The sequence below is a fragment of the Plectropomus leopardus genome, chromosome 14 (genome assembly GCF_008729295.1).
Source record: "Plectropomus leopardus isolate mb chromosome 14, YSFRI_Pleo_2.0, whole genome shotgun sequence".
Lineage (NCBI taxonomy): Eukaryota > Metazoa > Chordata > Actinopteri > Perciformes > Serranidae > Plectropomus > Plectropomus leopardus.
In genome coordinates this window covers 21,160,709-21,181,137 of record NC_056476.1, presented here as the reverse complement: position 1 = coordinate 21,181,137, position 20,429 = coordinate 21,160,709, and the positions used below count along the sequence as shown (strand labels likewise).

The window sequence follows — 20,429 nt, the reverse complement described above, 5'->3', positions numbered from 1 at the left end:
ACCAAAGGCGTATGGCAAAAAGCATATTCAAGATTAGAGTTGCAGAAAATCTGCAGTGTGGTTTGAAGTTTGTGATTAAGAGGAAATTACTTTTACAATTTGCTATGGGAGGATATGTAACATCATAGTTTTCAACTTTTACTTCAGCTATTTGTTTTTGCAAATACAAGGTCGAGAAATGTGACAGCAAAATGAACAAGCGCTGCAGAATATGCAGAGGGACTTTCTCATCGCTCCCACCCCGCTGAGCTCAGAGCGGAGGGAGTGTGTTATTAAGCAAGAGAGAGAAAGAAATTGGAGGAAAGAGAGAAAATTAGCAGTAAAGCTGTAAAGTTTCTATGTCTTTCTTCTTAACTGCTTAAGTGCTGGGTATAGCCTTATGAGGGGTGGTATGTGATGGCTTTCCATGCAGGAGGAGCCATGATAGAAAGGGAAACTCAGGACTTCCTGCTACTACATGCTTGGACAACTGGTAATTACTTGATAATGCTAACGTGGCTAAATGCTGGTTAAATCATTATTCCATCAACGTCACATTTGTCTCTCAATTAAATAAGTTTATTTGTATAGTGCTTTTTTTTAAAAAAGAAAAAACAGTAAGTAAGCTAAGGGTCTGCCCTAATGCAGATATACTTGGTTAAAGAAACAGAAGGCAATAATACATCATGTATAAAAAATAAAAGAAATAAAATAAAGCCAAGAATTAGCTTGATAAAATCAAATGGGTCTAATGGTCTTTGATTTTATTGATGATTGATTGATATTTGTACTTACGTAAGATTTTGAATGCAGGATTTTTACTTGGAACAAATTATTGCTATTAGTATTTTCTTACCGTTGTATTGTTATTTTTACTAAAGTAAAAAGGTGTACATACTCTGTCCACTACTGAATAAAACCAGCTACAGATGAAAAGTAGTGAGAGGATGTAAGAAATGAGTTAGGAGGGGACTTGGCAAAATAAGAGTAAGTGATAAGTAAATATTTTGGCCACAGATCAAGAAAGAGAGGGAGAGAGAAAGTAAGAAGGACAGAATGAATGATACACTGTGGTTATCCTATCACAAGTCCCAAAATAAGCTGAAAAGGATCCATTGAGTATCATAACAATGGAGAAAATAGAGGTACTGTTGGGCTGTAAATGCCTGAAATGTTTCTATGAACATTCAAACAGTTGAGAATGCTTTTGCTGTTTCATTTCTCCTCCATGTTTTTCTCAGGGAGGTTTGCTGCACTGTGGAGAGAAACTCTCACAGGTCTGCTGCAACTTCTGCATAAATCGCACTGCGTGTCTGTTCTGCTTCTGGTCTGCACGAGCCCAAAGGCACATCATCTGACATAAACTGTAGGCATTATGCAAAGACGACCTTGTGTCTGACCTCAGTGTAGAGTGTTGCCTGTGACAGACACATCGCTGCAGTGTGTGATGTCAGACAGTCATAGTAAGACAGTGATACACACGTTGACTAACGCTGATGATTCCCTCACTCTTATTGTCGTATCCTCGTCTGTCACTCTCTGCGCCGCCGACCCCGTGCTCATTGCCATTCAGCAGAGGTTTTTAAATTGCTACTCTCTCGTACAGAACAGCCTTTTCCCTGGAAGCTCAGAAACCGCAGCGGGCGACACCCACAGAATCTGCTAATACTGTTAACCTGACCCTGATGAAAACACGTACGTGCATGAACACAAACAGAATTAATGATGAGCGTCTCTGGCAGAGTGTTTGTGACGTCTATGCAGGATGGAAGAAGGGCAACAGAGATATTCAGCTTTTACAGTCAAGTAATACCTGTATGCACTAACATTATATACCAGTTATTCATCCCAGAGGATACATAATGACGGATCGAAAGTTATTGATTGTGATCAGGCGGGATCATAACAGTATCTGTCACAGAGGATGCAGTCGTTTGGCCTTTTTAACAGCTCTTTCAGACTATGAAGTAATGTATGAGGCAGCTACAGTGAGGTATGCTCCGTCTTCCACATCTCTCAAAGCTTCCCCTGGCTATCCATTCTGAATAGCTGTAAACAGTGAATGATTTATGAGGATGCAACAGCAGGGAGGGCTATCAGTTGAAGTTATTGTACTCGGAGGCCCCTCTAAATAATGGCTCTCTCAGCAGTTAGTCCAGGGGTCTGCTGGGCTCTTCTGAAGGGAAGATATTGACCAGTGTGGATCCGGCCGTGTGTCCAGCCTCTGAATCTATTGACAGAAGAGTCCTGATACAAACCCCGAACCCAATCTAAGAATGCCATAATGTGGATTCTTTCCTCTTGGATTTAAATGGAGATGTATCAGTTTTTTGATCTGTATTTTGTTCATCCTTGGAAATATCTTCTAAATAAAGCAATGTGAGACAGCTTTGGTGCAGCGCTAGGGTCGATATGTCAGACAATATTAGCTAAAGGCAGACATACACTGGTATTGGCCAATGAATAAAAAGTTATTGCATTACAGAAATATTAGGCTAACAGATATGTGTGAAGTAAATTAGAAACAGTGCCTCCATTAAAGAGAGCTCTGACAAGTACATTTTTCAGCTGTAAAATGTCTCACTCAGTTGGTCACAACTCCTTACAAAGCTAATTAAAGAGATAAGATAAGATGTAATCACAATTGATTGATCCCGGGAGGGAAATTTAGTAATGCAGCACTACAAGAAGAGCAGTGAGGTTTATATAGACAAGCAGAGAAAAATATAAAGTGGAGACCGCCTACAGTGACCCTGGTTCATCAATTTCTTACACGGATCGAAAAGCTTTGGACAGAATCAGTGCTTTTCAAATGCCCAGTGCTGGACCTAGCATATTTGGTGCCCGTGGCATGCTTCCTCATAATACTTTGCCTCACAATTACCCGTCTGCTTCTATCTGGCTACCTGAGGCTGCTGCTGTGAGCACAGTGAAATCAAGAGGGGAAAAAGTAAGTCATTGTCTCTAAATGAGAAATGTAGTCTCCTTGAAGATTATGGCTGCTGGTGATGGACATGGGGAAAGCAGTACTTGAAGCCGCCCTCGTTAAGTGGGTCAGTGATGCCCACTTACATAATACCCACAAAATTAAACAACAGTATTTTAAAACAGTCAATGAAATTCAGTAAATAGTGAAGCTGTCCATTTCATTACTTTACATCGTATGTAATTAATGAACAGAAGTCAATGAGATGGTCATAAACATGAAAAATCAAAAAGAAATAGAAGAGAGAAGCAGTAATAATTATTAACTATTCACATCAATTTGACCTGGGCAGATGAGATCACTATGAGTAGTTTTATATACATCGATAAAAAATCTCAGTTAGAAGGCTTGCATACAGCAAGTTACTCGTACCAGTGTGCCTGCATGCACATGCAAAACCAGTAGAGCATCAAAATAGCATAACATATCATCATCATGCTTATGTTGTGTGCTGAATATTTAGTATCAATGGGGCTAAAGTTTAGTGTATAAAATACATTTTGTTGCCGTAGATGGATCTTTCTGTGAAATACTGCTATAGCAAAAAAAAAAACAAAACAACAGATTGGCCACTTTATTTTGCAGCAAGAAATGACTTTGTGAAATATCTGAACTTTAATATCCACACCAATGGGTACACAACTCTCTCATGTTTGCAAACTCGGCTACTCTGTGATCATTTAAGAATCCCAAAGGGACAGGAAACTAAATAGCGGCATGTCCAGCTTTTGAAGAAAAAAATACCCAGTGTTGTTGACAACAATTGTTTTACAGTGTTTCATCCATTTGAACAAATATACTCCTGACTTTTTATAGACCAGAAGAGGATTTAATTTGGGCTCTGCTGACATAAAAGCAGTGTCCAACGCTGTTTTAGATTTGTATTGTGATTCGATTGTCTGCAAAGCATCTGAATCTCTCATCGTTTGTTCAGAAGTGTACCTATTTTTATTTATTTATTTATTTTATTTTTTATCCTTGGCAGTATCGTGCTGTGATCCGTATCTGTTGCTGTTTTAAGTCCACACATAAAAGGCTCCACGGATGCTACCTGACATAAGAGCTCTCATGTTATTATGGTTCATTGGGCTTGTTGGGATAGAATTAGATTGGATTCAAGACAGACGTGGCACAGGTTGAATTTCCTCTGCTTGCGTAGCAATTTGATGTCCCGTGGGGGCATTCAGATGGGCCAAACACAAATTTGACAGCATCGGCTCCCTGAAGCAAATCGTGTTAAAGTGAGAACAGGCTGTCAGGTTGTGTCACCTCCCTCCATCTTTCCCTCTTCTGAGCTCTCTGTCGCTCTCGTGGTTGACGGGTTCGCTTCTTTGTTCATCTCACCAATAAAGAATACATCACAGTCACGGGCCCAGTGAGCCGGAACAGCCTGTGCACTAGAGGGAAAGTTAGATGTCAATGATTGTTTTAATTAATAATCATTCACACACACCCCCAACCCCCGTCCCTTCCATTACAACTTCACCCCGGGGTCCTGTGCGTCCTGTGAGCTGCAGAGCCGACAGCGATGATAAATTGAATATGAATCAGCTTTTTTTTTTGTGCCATAGTAGGACCTGCCAAAGATGTTTAAAGAATATATTAACGATGATGGGAACTGAATGACATGTGGCAACTTTCACTAGTATCCATTAGCATAATGAGTCACTGTGTCAGTTATGATATGTCACATCTGATAGCAGGTTGCATTGACGCACATGCACAGAAGACCATCAACAATTAACATCCGTCTCCGGCAACTTTTCTTAAAATGACTTTGGCCCAAGTATCTAACACCAATCAATTCCACCCCTTTTTTGGGAGTTTCTAAAATAACTCACATTTGCTTGTCCCCTCATCCATGATTAGCTTCTTGAGGCACCATAATTAATCAGAGTTAACACTGGCAAAGCATTCGATAATTCCTGATTCGACATAATGTAATTACTCATTCAGATAGCATTGAGTATGAGCATTTCACCCTCAGATCTCAAGGTCAAAACAGAATTCCAATCCATTTATTTGTAGCTGAGTGGGACGTGTCATGCATAGTTAGTTATTCTCACCACATTTATACCTTGACTATGTATGTAACACTTAAAGGGATATTTTGTCCATTGTAAACCAGCTTTGTATTGTAACAATAAGAACAGTATGTGAAACTGTGGTAAACTTCCTTACATCTTACCAAATCCATATTTTTGCTGGCAAACTTTTGCTTGAACTAGAGACACAAACCAAAAACACAAAGGCCCTCATTTAAGAGATGAAAATACAGTAGTAAACTGTATGTTTACCAAAGTCATTTCCACAAGAGTTCTGCATTTATCAGCGTGGACCTGAGCAGAGACTACGATCAGGTCTCAGGTCTTCGTGTATGCAAGTCTTTATGGACTGGTGGTGCAGCAGGACATCTGTGTGTGAAATGTAAAAATATGTTTTATTTTGTGATGGTCTATGTCGCTGCGCTCTCTCTCAGCTCACAGCTGGCGTTGTCCTGGCTCTGAGGGACTAACTGACGGCTGACTGAAGGCTGAACACCACTACCGCCCGCCTCTACTTCATCTGAAACTTTTATTTTACACTATGACAGGCCAAAGCATATTTCATAATTTATCATTAAATAGAAATAAATAAACTATGCAACAGTACCTGGGTGATTACATAGTTCAGGTGTTCATCTGTTTTTGCTCTAGTACTTGTTTTGAAAACAGCCCTTATACACGCAGCAAAGTTCTCGCTCCATTATAAGCTTTTATGTGAATATAATAACAATATTAGTATTATGTAATACATGAATGATAATAGGTAAAAGGTCGGTACATACCATAGAAGTATTAGTTAAATTATCATTTTTAAGTTACAACAACTTCACAATATTACGTAAATATAAGTAAATTTCAAGTACACTTAACAATTAGATATAAGGTACACATGAATTAAGGTTTTTAGGAAAAACAGCTTGTCAGATTTCACAGTGTTGAATCACACCTTCATGTAATATTAATTATAAATTGGATTATTGCTTTGTTTGGCCTCATATTTCTTCACCGTAACATAGCGTTTTAGTAGGGCTCCAGTAACTGTTGCTTTTATGGGCTTTTTATTGTACTAGCGGTTAGCGCTGTTTGTAGTGGCCTGTCAGGTAAGCTTCAAACAGAATGTGTCTGCACCTGTACATGCGTTGAAAATACTGAGATCAAACAATGAAACTAAGCAGTGCTGATGAAATATGAACCAAGTTACTGCGTTGCCTGTTTCTCGCATCAAATATGTTCATGAACATATTTCAGCTCACTGTTTAACTACTATCCTAAAATCCTAAAATCCTAAAATCCGTTGTTACAAGCCAGCTGTCATATTATTCCCTGTGTCAAAACAGATAAGCTTGCATTACGTCACCAACCAGCAGGAGGGTTTATTGGTCTGATGCGGCATAGTGCATTCTAGTAGTTGTAGTTTTTATACCTTTTGAGGAAAAGCAAATGCTGCAACTAGTTTTCTCTGTTTTCTTTGGTCATGTAGCACCAGTTTCAAAAGTACTTGCATCTTTTTACTGCATAGACAACACAGTTTTATGAAAAGACCATGTTGTCAGCAGTGAAATACTTCTTTAATGCTATGTCAAAGATTAATTTTTTTTTCCCCCGCTACCTAATGTCTCATTCAAACAGGTGTCAGCTGCTGTGCTGATATTTTGGCACATGGCTTGAACAGAACACACAATGTGCTTTTCATATATTCCCTTCTTCAGGGTTTCCTTGCCAAGATGATATTCACCCCTTTTGTTATCCTCGGCCCCATTTGGAACCATTGGGAAGATAAGATTATTTTGCAGTGCATTTTGTGTGTCATAAGGAAACATAACTGCCGATTTTCACATTCTGGACTAGGAGACACATTTCCCCCAAGTCTCATCCCCTTGCTCTCAAGATAATATTTTTGTCAGTTCATATTTAACTCTTCTTGTCTAATCTTCTCTCCTGCAGCATTTTTTTTTTATGCTCGAACCGTCATTTGTCCTTGTTCTCTCTCTATCTACCATTCAATCAAATACCTTACTTTAAACTTTCCTCCTTGTGAAATTAGCACACAACAACAGCTGTCAAGGCTGCAGCTTTGTTTAACCACAGAAAGAGTACTTTCACTGGCAGAATGAAAGGCAGGAAGTGTGAGATTCCCATCATCCCTTGCCTTAATATTGGCCAGCAATGGAAGTGCATTAGCACCAATCAGAGACATTAGAGGAAATTTGCTCTGGCGTGATTTGATAAAGGGCTGACGTGTTCTCAAAACAGCCTCCCTTCACTCAGCTGGTGATAATAGACATCTCTACAGGCAGAGACGGATGAAGTATGCCTCAGTTATGCCTCAGCCAGTGCACTTATATCTGATCTTGTCAGCCAAAAAGCTCGACTAAGTTTCATTATTCAGGGAAGGATGTTAGGTAGGATTTTTTTTCATTCTCATTTGGCCCAATCAAACAAATCTAATTAGCCACACAGAGAAAGAATGTGCGTTTTATGATGCAGTGTAATTGTTTTTTGTGTGCAGCATTTTGTCATTAAGTGCTTTGTAATGACATTTGGTTAGTACCGGTGGACAGTGTATGTCTGTGTGTGTGTGTGTGTGTGTGTGTGTGTGTGTGTATGTGCGTGCACCTGTTGTGCGACAAAAGTCATCATCGACTCCTCATTCATTCATTTATTTGTTTAATTTAAAACCTCAGAGAACACTGAGAGAACTGTCATTTTCTCAGTGGTGCCAAGGTATAAACAATGAGTACAGACAGAACGGAAATTAATTTTTTTTTTTTTTAATTTTAAAAAAGAATACGTGGCTGTAGTAATTAAAAAATAAAAATTTATAAAAATACACTTCTCAAAATAAAGTACTGTCCTGATTGCACCACAGCACATTTTGGAAGCATCCCAGAATCTCATGAAAATATACACCCCATCCATTTTTGCAGATTGAATTTTCCTGTATGTGAAATATAGATACAATGTGATAATCATACATATAATCTATGCAATTCATTACTGGAGTTTTACCATTATTTACTTTGTCTGAAGGCTACAGCACAGCAAAGTAGGAAATAAAAGTAAACACAATTAAAATCAACATAAAATAAACCATTTCATTACAAAGCCCACTTACTTATGGTATAGACACAAAAAGGACAAAATTTTTAAGTTTATAAAATCTGGGGGTAAAAAGCTCCACTTCTGAACTGCTCACTGCGTGGTATGATGCTGAGTGGCGTATGAAACAAAACCAGGTCACAGCAATGGCAGTTTGAATGAAAAATTGTCCCTTCAGTCAAGTTGGTGGTAAAAATAATAAAAACCAAGACTAAATAATAACGCCACTAACTTTAGTGGATTATAACATATTGGGTATGGGATTTATCTGCAGTTGCTCCAGTTAAAAATAAGACCAAACTTATGGACCCTGTTGGCTGGTTAAGTGGAGTGAGAAGTCAGTATAAAGTGATGATGGTATAAAACAGTCAATAAAACAAGTTGCACAACAATTGTAAACCACCACAACCACAAGAGATCCCTGAGCATATAGGCTAGTTATAAATGCAAACACAAAATATTGGGCTGATTGCTCCAGTGTTTTGTAAGATTAGCCACGGATGGACAGATACACACACACGTGATCTCTCTTTCACACACAAACACACACAAAACCAAGCTCATGAGCCCCTCAAGGCTTACACCTTGGTCATTAAAAGCATCGACAGTTATGATCAAAAAGACTAGCAATCAAACTATGGCGTTGTCTTAAGGCATCAAATGAAGTTATTTTTAAGTTTTTTAAGCATACTTCAAGTATGTCATTACATCACTTGTGTGTCAACATATTTCATTATTAAGGAATTGCCTCCACCAGGCAATTCTGTCTTCTAACCAAATGTAACTGCAACATCCTCCCACTTCTGTCATTCCTCGAGGGCCATGTTGGTCATATTGTATCACCCTAATGTTTGCAGCACTTTGGTGAAAACTCCCAAGCAAACATTCAATTCACCACAAATCCCATACAGAGCCAGTTCCATTGGATTGTGCCCAGTGACGTCACATCCATCCAACTCCCACTTGTGGGACCCAATAACTCTGTTTTCTTCTCTACCCACAGCTCTTACCGCCTGGATAAAATCAACAGTGACATGCGTAACTACATCACCAATTTTGCTGCAGACTTAAGGTGAATACAGGCTCAGCACCTCCCCTCCCCTCACCTCTCTGTTGCTGCCATGTTGCAGTGGTCAGACGTCGGAGCCAGCTGGCTCGCTGCCCTGCTGACATACCCAATATGGGCGCCTCACAGAGCAAACACTCACGACCAGTCAATGAGAGGTCACCTGGGGCAATATGCTCATACTGGCAAAGCACAAGGCACTCCAACACACAATAAAGATATGATTCGATTCACTGATATACATAACACCACCATTTCCTCCTCCTATTCACAGCTTCTTTACTTCTACCAACTTCATTCAGACTTAATCTCTGGATGTTTCTGCTCTAGGATGTCTTTGGATGTTTAGAAGGTTAATATTACTTTGCAAACACACACAGCCTTGCAACAGCATGACAAGATGGATTGGGGAACTTTTAATCACACTGGCATTTTCCTCGCTGCCAAACAGCAGTGTTTATCTCTATAAAAAGCCCAGAAACTGCTTACTCATCCCTGCCTGCCATTAGAAATGGATCTGGCAGAGGGAACCTTACTTTGGTATTCCTAATGTGACTCACATAGTATTCTCTAGTTTACTTAAAGCACCTTTTCTTCCTCTATGTTTTTGTTTTTCTTGTCTCTCTGCTTCCATGTTCTCTCCAGCAGATTTCAAACCAGGCTTGGGTTTCTGAACATCCCTCTTGCACTGCTGGGGCAGCACATTTAATTGACCTGGCTGACCCCGGAGTGCTCGCTGAAGTGCTTGCTCACTAACTAGCTCCTAATTTGCATTTTCCCTCATTTCCAAGCATTGATTGGATGCTTCAGCACAACAGAAATCGAACAGCCTTTTTTAAGGACGCAGGTGAATGTAGTAGGGGAGAGAAACAGACAGAGAGGGAGGCTCCCCTCTTTGGAGACATAATGTCATAACCAGTCTCCCTCTCAAGTTCAGGCTACCCAGAGGAAACCCACTGCCTTTGATAACTGTTTTTGTCATCATGTTACATCTGTAACCACTGGTCAAACTGCTGTTTTTTTTAAGATTATGTTTAATTGTCAAAGAGTTCATCACCATGGCTGTAAACCCACTCCCTTCCTGCTTCTCCTTTTCTCTCTCTGTTCAGTCAGAGCTACCACTTGCAAGCCACCAGGGACATGCATCCAAGTATTGCCCTGGATCCCTCTGCCAACTACAACTCCCCCAAGTTTCGCTCCAGGAACCAGAGTTATATGCGGGCAGTCAGTACCCTCAGTCAGGCTAGCTGTGTTAGCCAAGTGAGCCAGGTGAGTCTGCACCCTTTCAATTAGGAAAGTTTTCAAATCATTACTTTACTTGAGAGCAGTGGTTCGTACACTGGGGGCTGCTAAGGGACCGCATGGAGGTCCCAAGAAGTCTCCAGTGAAAGAAATGTCACCAGAAGGTTGTTAATTTAAAATCCCAGTTAAAAGCATGACTGTCCTACACTGTAAAATCTCACAAGTTGATCTTACTTACAATAACCTTGGAAACAGATTGCCTTGAAAAAGGAAAGTAAATGCAACTGTTGATCTTATTTCATGTTTACTTTAAACCAAATTGCTAAGTTTACTTAAAAAAAAATGTTTACTTAATTTTGTGAAGTTCTGACAACTTAAAATAGATAGGTGAAATGATGTTTTTTCCAAGTTTTAGCAACTTCTGTTAACCAAGTTAGTCTGACTTAACATGATCATGACAAAGAGGATTTTGCCAATGATGAATGTTGGAGATCTACGAATTTTGTTTTGGTGACATTTTTAAGAAAAAACAAACTAGCAGAATACAGATATATAGCACAGCACGCTTGGTTTACTGAAGTTGCTAAACTTTTGAAACCTGAGCAATTGGCTTGTTTTCTTTCAAAAACATGGGAAAAGGGCAATGAGCAACAGAAGAACTAATAGTAATGGAGAAATTGCTTTTTTAAAGTGCTTAAAAGTGCTTAAGAAATTATAATTCCATAACATAATTTTAAATATGTAATTATGATAATCATACTGGGTCAACTTTGTTTCACCCAGACAATTTCCCCTACCTTTTTTAAAATCGTTGTCTAAATCTACTAATTTCTTACAATTTATGGAATATTTCTTATCAAGTTGATCAGTGCCTTTTTTTCCCATGTCTTTGAAAGAAATCTCCTCAATGTTTAAAGGTATAAATACATGTGAAAGATGTCTAAAAGCAGCACATGGAAAGGGATGTCACTCCAGGTTCCATAGGGTTAATTAAACTTGTTAAATTTAAGTTGCAACATCTTCAAAAAATTAAGTAAATATGACTAATTTTTAATAAACTTAACAACTAGATATGATGTTAATATTAATTAAGATAGTTCTATTTCCCAATGTTTTTCAAAGCAGTCTTTTTTCTAGATGTTTTAAGTAAAATCAACTTGCCACATTTTACAGTGTACACAGCTTTAACTCTCTGCGATTCTTTTATCATGTCTTATTTAGACACAGTTTTTTAAGAGACCACATCATTTTTTTCTGGCTTCATTTTACTGCACTTATTTTATGTGACAGTTCATTGCTCATTGTTTATCTGGCTAGATTAAAAGACTGCAACAGGGATTGTCGAGATATTAATCTCCCTCTTAAAAGAGTGGCATATTGATTTGCTTAGAGTCTTAAAAGCGCAACAAAAATCCTACTGATTCAAAATCCCAAGAGAACAAGTTGTTTATCTTTGATTCTTGATATTGCCAAATGGGAGCAGAGTGATATCCATCAAACAATTTCTATTCAGTAAACAAACCTTTGGAACAGGTTGGTATCAAAGACCAACGAAGATACATACAAACCTTAATATTTCTGGTCAACATTGACAACAGGTTTTTTTACAGCAAACATTCTGACACAGTATAACCTTATGTCATTAAAATTAGTGTCATGTTGTTGTGGTTGTCTTCAAACAAAGCAAAGAGCTGCAGCAGTAAAAGGAACTAGCCCACAGGTTAGTATGGAAATATCACCATAAATGTAGGCAACACTAAAAAATGCAGTGTTTTTGACTTTCTAAATGCAGGTTTTTATTGATCTCTCTGCTGTCTTTGGCTTATTAAAACGTGAACTTGTTTGGTGTTTGCCTTGTTTTTATTTAAAGGTAAATTGACAGGAAATACAGTGACAGGTTTTTATAACCAAGCAATTAATTTCCCCAGATAAACAAAGAAATATTTGCTCAACAACATAGAAAGCACACTTAAATCTTGTGTTTCTTACAGGTGAGTGAAACAGAAATAAACGGCCAGTTTGAATCAGTGTGCGAGTCGGTGTTCAGTGAGGTGGAATCTCAGGCCATGGAGGCGTTGGACCTGCCCGGCTGCTTCAGAACCCGGAGTCACAGCTACCTGCGAGCCATTCAGGCCGGCTACTCCCAAGATGATGAGTGCATCCCCCCCATGGCCTCTACTGTCACCTCCACCATCAGGTCTACCACAGGTAAGGACAACTGGACATAAAATTGATATGCACAATACTATGTGTGTCATCCCGAATGTTGGTATTTTTCTTTGTACTTGCAAACTCACACCAAAAGCTTACATTTGGCATCAACATGTGCTAATGGATGGATATAGAACAGTTAGCGCAGACTGGTTGTACTGTCAAACAGCTTCATATCTTTGCATGAATCACTCTTGTATGTTCCCATTGTTTTTGATGGACGTATGAGTACTGTAGCTACCACTTGTGAGCTGTGCTAGTTCATCCGACTGTATTTTGGATACAGTGCTTCATCTGCTCATCCATTGGATGTATCAGAGAGTAAAGCTATGAACCCTATTGAAAATCACAAATGGGAATTGTCTGATAAGGACATGACTCCTTTTTCCGCTACATTTTGGAAAACTGCCACAGGGTGACACTTGTGAACATACTCACAGCTTTATTGCGACCTGGGCAAAAGAATGGTGAAATTGCAGTATGCAAAGTATGCATTGTTTACTTGTAAACCCAGTTTACGCTTCACATCACAGCGTTTACTATGAGGTTTCTTCACTTATGGATTGTTCACTTAACACAAATGATTTTGTCTCATTGCAAAGCTCATGTTTACACACAATGAGATCACATTACAGAGGTGCACACTATTGTGTCCCGACCTGGATAATGAATCATCTAAAGCTGAAAATGAATATAATGGTAACAGAAGTGTCACACTGGTTAGTCACATATATCACATATGCAAACTTGTTACAATCTATCTAAACCTACTCGGCTGATACGTGCATTTATTTCTGATACTGAGCCTTGATTATAAATTGTAAGCTGCTGGTGGTTTCAACAATTCCCGTGATTGCTGGCTTCACAGAGGAAATGACACGTCCTTGTACAGATGAAGAATGTGGGAAGAGAAGAAGAAAAAGTGCCTGGATGAGATGATCTGAGTGGATCCCACCTCTTCTCAAAGTAGATTCATGAACAAACAACATCAGTTGGACTATAATAGGGAGGGTTATAGGTGTGGCCAACTGGAGCTGTGCTTATAATCAATTCTTCATAAATATAAATGATTGCTTACACTGCTTTCTCAGTAAACTCAAATATCTTTGCATTTTTAGGATACAGAGCTTGGTATGTGATAGCCTTCACCTCTATTTTGGACATTGGGGAATTGGTGCTTCTAATCAATCTGTCAAACTGGACCTCACTTTTTCAATAGGGTTCATACAATACTTCCTGATTGATGGGATATGGTTTGGAAGCTTTGCTCATCTTTGCCTCTTTTCATTGCACAAAGTACACATTTCTTTACCTCGACTGAAATAAGACGAGCATGCAAGGATTGTTCTCACTCCTCATTTATTAGATATATTGTCCATTCTCTGTGATTTGATCTGGAAGCAAGGAGTTTCAGCTTTGTGCATTGAAAAGATGCGAAGAATGCATGCTACAAATTAAGATTGAGAAGGCAGTGTAAAACATTAACGAAAATGAGTCAAAATGGGAGTACTTTCTCAGTGTTAAACTGGTTTTCAGCATTGTAATGTATAATGATGTTGAAGATTATTACAATTCTAGAATAAAAATTCTTCAGTACAGTATACAGATGAGTGAATTCGGGCAATAATTATACGGTTAGCACTTAGTTGTTTCTGCTATTATCTTATTTTGACTCATGGCATTCAGTGCATGATTTGATGTTACTGCTTTGTGGCAATAAAAAGCACATTCTCTCCAGCTGCTCACACCTGTGGCCATATTACAGATACGTATTTATATTTGTCTTCCAGACAGAAATTATGTGCAGGAAGACTCTTGTTTACCTGACCAACCAAGTGTACTTGAGGATATGGCAGACACGACTCCTTTGACTCATGATGATCTAGGCTGCCCCATCAGAAGAGACAGGCTTTACCAACAAGAAAACATGGGCGCTAAAGCCAAACCTCTGTCTGGACCACCTGTCTCTCCAAGCCTCTTCAGATCCCCCAGATCTAGTGCCCCAGAACGGCCATCACCAAAAGCCATCCAGGCCAGTATCAAGGAGTCGGCTACCTTGGCTGCAGCTATCAGCATGCAGTGGAAGGAAGAGGTCTCGGCCATGCGCCGAGAGCTAGCTGATCTAAGGAGGGACCTTTGTAAAGAGCTTCGTGCTTTCAACAGTAATTTCAACACTTTCACGCAGCATTATAACACATGGTCACCTCAAGGTGGCAACATGGCTGCTGGAGCTGGGGTAGACTTAAGCGGAGGTCTTGGGACAGGAACAGAACCAAGGGCAGCAGCAGGGGCAGGGGCAGGGGAAGGGGCTGGAGGACTTGGAACTTCTGCTGCAGATGGAGGCACTGGGGGAGCTAGAGAGAAGAAACCCCAAATATCGAAAGTGTCTGTGGGTACTCAGGCCAGAAGCAAGGTCCTGATCAGGCAAAGCACTGCAGATGCAGCTGTCAATTGTCCAGAGGAGAATGAGGAAAAGAAAGGCTCCCGCCGGAGCCTGCCAAAACAACTCTCTATGGACCCAAGTATCCTCGCCTGTCCACAGTCAATGTATGTAGAGAGTGCCATACCACTTTCTTTGGATCCAATACTGCCAGGCTCTGTTCCGGCAACAGAACCAGAGCCATTTGACTTGACCACTCTGACCTCTACAGCTAAACCAGAACCAGAGCCACCAGACCATGCAAATGTGAGTTCTTCTGACTTGGTAACTAATGAGCCGGTCACCACTCATGGTACAGTGCCAATTTCCACAGAAGCAGAGCTTGAGAGCCCTCAGGATTCAGTGACCAAGGCACAAGATATGCCAGTCTCTCCACAGCTAATAAATATAGGCCCAGCTAATGAGTCCATTTTAGATACTAAACCATCTCACCCTGATGACATGACATCCCCAAACTCAGAACTAATTGAAAGAGAACAAATGCAGCTACCATATCCAGTTCCAGTAGTTACTGTGTCTCCACCTGAGGAACCTGATTATATGTCAGATACAGACTCTCCAGATCCTGACACTGTGGAAAAGCCTGATCCAGTGTCTCCAGACCCTACTGCTGTGTCTGTACCATATTCAGGATCAGAAGATCCAGATCCTGCAGACCCAAAAGAATTAAAAGCAAAACCATCAGACTTACCAATGGTGTCTTCATCTGACACCATTAGTCAAGACCCACTCTCTGTCTGTGATGCACCCACACCGGATCTTGATACTGTTACACCACTTAATTTAGAGACTGACATCGTATGCCCGTCCATTGTGGTGTCGGAATACCTTGACAGAGATTCTCCTACAAGTCCAACTGACAGTGACACAAGTCCAGGTCCCATTGTCACCTTCCCTGATTATCCTTCTGACCCTTCCCCCGAGCAAATGACATCAGTCTCAATCTTTGCCTCCAGTTCAGTAGAAACTCAGCCTAACACTGAACCAGAGTCCCAAGACTCAGAGTGGCCACCCCTTCCCGAACCACTTGATACCACTCCAATATATCATGCCGATCTGGTCCACTTTGACTTAGTCATGCTGACTTCCTTGGATCAAGATGATCTTGACTCAGTGTTCATGGACCCTGAACCAGAGCCATTTGACCTGAGCGTTGACTCTCCATCTAATCCAGAGGATTTAGATCCACCTTTTTACCAAGCAGATTGTTCAAGTTCATCCTTACCCACTGTTGACCCTGCGACAGTGTGCCCCTTGGATCCTACGCAGTCAACAGAATCTGTCTGTTTGGATCCAGCTTTGGAGTATCACTTAGCTCATATGCCTCAGGATGTAGCCTCAGAATTACATGAATGCCCACTACCACAAGTCACTGTCACAATATCCCCTCCTAGTTCAGTATCTCCTGATACGTCTTTGGAAATGGACTACGGGCCCGCAAGCCCAACCACAGAACCTCTTCCACCAGATACAGATCCACCCCCTTCAGATCTCGAAGACATACCCACAGTGGAACTGTCCCCTATGGAGCCAGATGATGTTATTGAAGAAACACTGGAGTGTTTGGTTGTGTCCCAGGAGTATGGGGAACTTGTGGAAGAAGAGACCCCAGCAAGTATGGAGAGGTCATCAAGCCAGCAGGCCTTTCTGTGGTACAGGTGGCAGAGGAGGGGTCAGAGACGAGAATCAATGCGCAGGAGTGCCAGCGTTGAACTCTGGAGCGGGAGGTACGACTACAACAGTGCAGAAATCACATATGTGTCCCTCACTCTGTGAGCTCATACCTCATTCTCAGCAGACAAAATGTAGCTTAAAGTATATTTACAGCTCTCGGATTGTAGCTGCCAGTGTACTGTAGAGCAACATGCAGATCTAAATGTCATGTGAGCATTGGCATTCAAAGCAAGGACTTCCTAATACACAAACCTGCAGTAATATTCCAGGAAAAAAAGACTGCACTGGTAGCAGCAAGAAACCATAATTCAAGGACTGCACCATATTGCAAGAATGTGATGAACCCATGGTGGTGACAAATTTACAAAACAACAGTGCTTCAAAAACATTTATTAAAAACAATATGAACTTTCTGAAGCTGTTGGCACCACTAATGTGAATTATCTTCCAGGACAGTACTGCCTTTTTTAATCATTGGATACACTTGTAATGAATGTTCTTGTTCAGTCAGTGTATTACATCAAAGACATTTTCCACAGCTATTTTTAGAGACTCTTTCAGAGCTCTGCTATAGACTACGGACAAGATGGCCTAATATATCGGCCCAACAGTCATTGCCGTAATGATGGAAACTCCCCTTTCCTTGACTTATTTTGATCTCTCTGTTTATTGTCACTCTAGTGTGGAGTGAAGTAAATCTTTGCAGTTATCATATAACTATAAGGACATACTGTTTACTATGTGAGCTGTTGGATGGACTCTGCAGGTATAAAAAAAAGGAAGTGATGCTGTGGAATGATGTTTGCACAATCCTAGACTGAGCTGGAATACTGTACTGTTAATAGAAAATAGAAACTAACTTGCATTATTTTAGTTCACGCTCAAATATGATTACAAACCAGTGCAGTTATGGTATGTAGCCCCCATGTACACACATCATGTAACCTACATGCACATACACTTTGCTTCCAAACATACAGCACATACATCAATTACTGTATATAAAGATGGACAGCATGTCATTTCCCAGACTTTTCTCATGCACTATTCTTACGCATACCCACAAAAAATAATGCATCACAATAGGTGTATAACACAGGTTATCATGAGCCAGGAATTTGTGTGTAACCCACATAACCGGGAAGGCCTCGATCAAATGACCAAGGTGCTGATGGAAGTATAAAGAGCGAAAGTCTGCATATGGAGGCAGGTTTGGATGGTGGCTGTGTCAAACAACACAGGACTTTCCACCAGGAGACCGGTGTTCAAAGCTGTGTGAGAACAAGTGAACTCTGAGTTATTTTAAGGTGTAGCATTGCCATGTTTCGTCTCCTGAACCTAATCTACTTGACTTTCCTGAACCCAACCAGTGTAACTTTATGTCAAATATGTAATTAGTACATAACTTAACATAACTTAACATAACTTTACATTATGTATGTAACATAATGACGCTATTCATGGAGCACTAATTTGATAGATATCATACAAGCCGTCATATGTGCATAAGATATGCACATATGACATATGACATATGACGTTCATAAGATATGCAAACCACTTTATATATGCTGCATCTCCCTACATGTGAAGCCAAAACATCTCAACTGCCCCCTGGTGGCTGGCTGCCACCATGTGACATGAGTCAAACTAAACATTTCAAAACAAATAAAAAACCAAAGATGGTTTCTGTCATTTTAGACAGTTCTTATCACGATGCATATATCAGTTTGTTTTTTCACTGAGTTTGGTTTCACTAAGTATTTGATGCTATAAAAAGGGGGTGTGGAGCCATAATTGACATCTGTGAGTGTCAGTTGGTGTGTTGAGCTGCTCATAATTGGGTTACATGGGTATTTTGGCAAGGACATGATACCACAGCTTCACTACACAATTGCTACTATGCAGACTCTGGCTCCAAAGTCACCTGCACTAGATAGCGGCATCCATATTCATGATATTTTGGCTTCATTTTTGTATAGTAGGAGGGAGTGGAAATGTTTTGTCCATCTTTTTATACAGTCTATGATACATACACACATATTTTCTGGACATTACGTATAAAAAAATAGAAATACGCAATCAATCCATTTAATTTGTCTGATAATCTTACTATAGTAATAACAGGCCTTGTTGAGAGGTGATACTGTATTTTTCATTGTTAGATATCATCTCAATGCTCAGGAATCAAAGACTGAGAATGTAACACTGGGACATTAAGTGAAATGACATGTAAAACTGTGTTTCTTCCTGAAATGAGGTGTACAACAAATGGCTATTTTTTAACATGTGACACTGACTGATGAAAATGATGTTGTAATGGTGCATGACAGTTGGCCTCAATATTTTGTGCATTTCATATTCAGTGCCTCATTGTAAGTATTTGGTTCTATTCATTGTTTCATTTTAATATTGAGTGCAATGAAAGGAGCCTACATACCACAGAAGATGCATAATTCTGTTACCAGCAATGAACAGCTAAAATGCCAGGCAAATCATAAGATATATCTGTGCTATCTGTCCAATTAATGGGCTCTATATGGAATCGTCCACTGAAGTCTGTGCTCTAATAAAGTGCGCTGGAACAGAAAGAATCTTTCAGCTGAACATCAGTGAAAGAGATTTTTCCTGTGGGTTGTTTTGAATTGAATGTGTGTAGAGCACTTTATGAAAGTTTGTTAAATTGACTGAATCTGAAAGGTTTTCAAAGGGTCGGAAAGTTAATTGGGTTGTTCTGTTGTATTCATTTTGTTCATTTCACCGGCATCAAACTCACCACCATTTTCCTCCCTGGTCCCCTTCCATGTTTAACTTTTCATTTGCTAAATTGTTATCTAAAAGTGGGACATAATTTACCCTGTACTTCGTTGACATTATGTTTATTCATAAGCTATAATGCGAATAAACTGCTTCAGGATTCCGTCATGCAATAACCAACTATACTGGGATATAATAAGCCCTTTTCTTCCTGTGAACTTTGGAACAAAGGGAATGATGCTGATGAGTAGTTGTGAAATGTCTGCTTAATTGAAGGCAATTTGCAGAGAAAACTAGACATGCAAACTCACCTTGTGTTTGATTACAAGATATACTGTTATATAATTAAAAGGCTTTACATCGGATACCAGTAACCTCAAAGCCACACAAGAAGAGTGAACTACTGAAAGTAGATGTATGCACAAGGCAATTCAAACAATTATGTTAACGTCAAACAGCTTAAGGTAGTGTACTAGGGTGGTAACCTTTGCAGAAACATTCTCCAATTACAAGGTTAAACAACACCAAATATTATGATCATGAATATGATCTTTCACTTCACCAAGTTCTTGACACAATATACTATACTGCATAAATTATATGAAAAATTTGGATTGTCACTTAAGCCCATGATGAGCAGCTGTATGTTAGCAGCTTTTAACTGGACTTTTTTTTTTTATAGATTTCAGATAAAATCTTCTTCCTAAATGGCAAAATGAATAAAAAGCAAAAGTCTGATCACACAGGACTGGTGTTATCGATAAATCCCTGGTTTGTGTCTCACAAGACCAACATCTGCAGTTGATCTCACTGCTAAACCAAGGACGCTTAAACTCTTTTCTGAATATTTTTATATGGTCATCTCTGGCTGTTTCAGGTCAGTGGTGACAGCAAATTGGGCGCAGGGTCATGAAGCCAGGTCAGGTGATT

At 39.7% G+C, this 20,429-nt stretch overlaps 1 protein-coding gene across 1 annotated transcript in view; it reads left to right on the top strand.

The window, feature by feature from the left end:
* The window catches only part of dlgap2a (discs, large (Drosophila) homolog-associated protein 2a), a 190,954-nt gene that overhangs the window by 143,008 nt on the left and 27,517 nt on the right, over nt 1–20,429 (top strand). Inside the window, exons 6-8 of the mRNA XM_042500654.1 lie at nt 9,113–9,181; nt 10,285–10,444; nt 12,409–12,625. Of these exons, the coding sequence (XP_042356588.1) occupies nt 9,113–9,181; nt 10,285–10,444; nt 12,409–12,625 (446 nt within the window). The remainder of the gene's footprint in view (nt 1–9,112; nt 9,182–10,284; nt 10,445–12,408; nt 12,626–20,429) is intronic.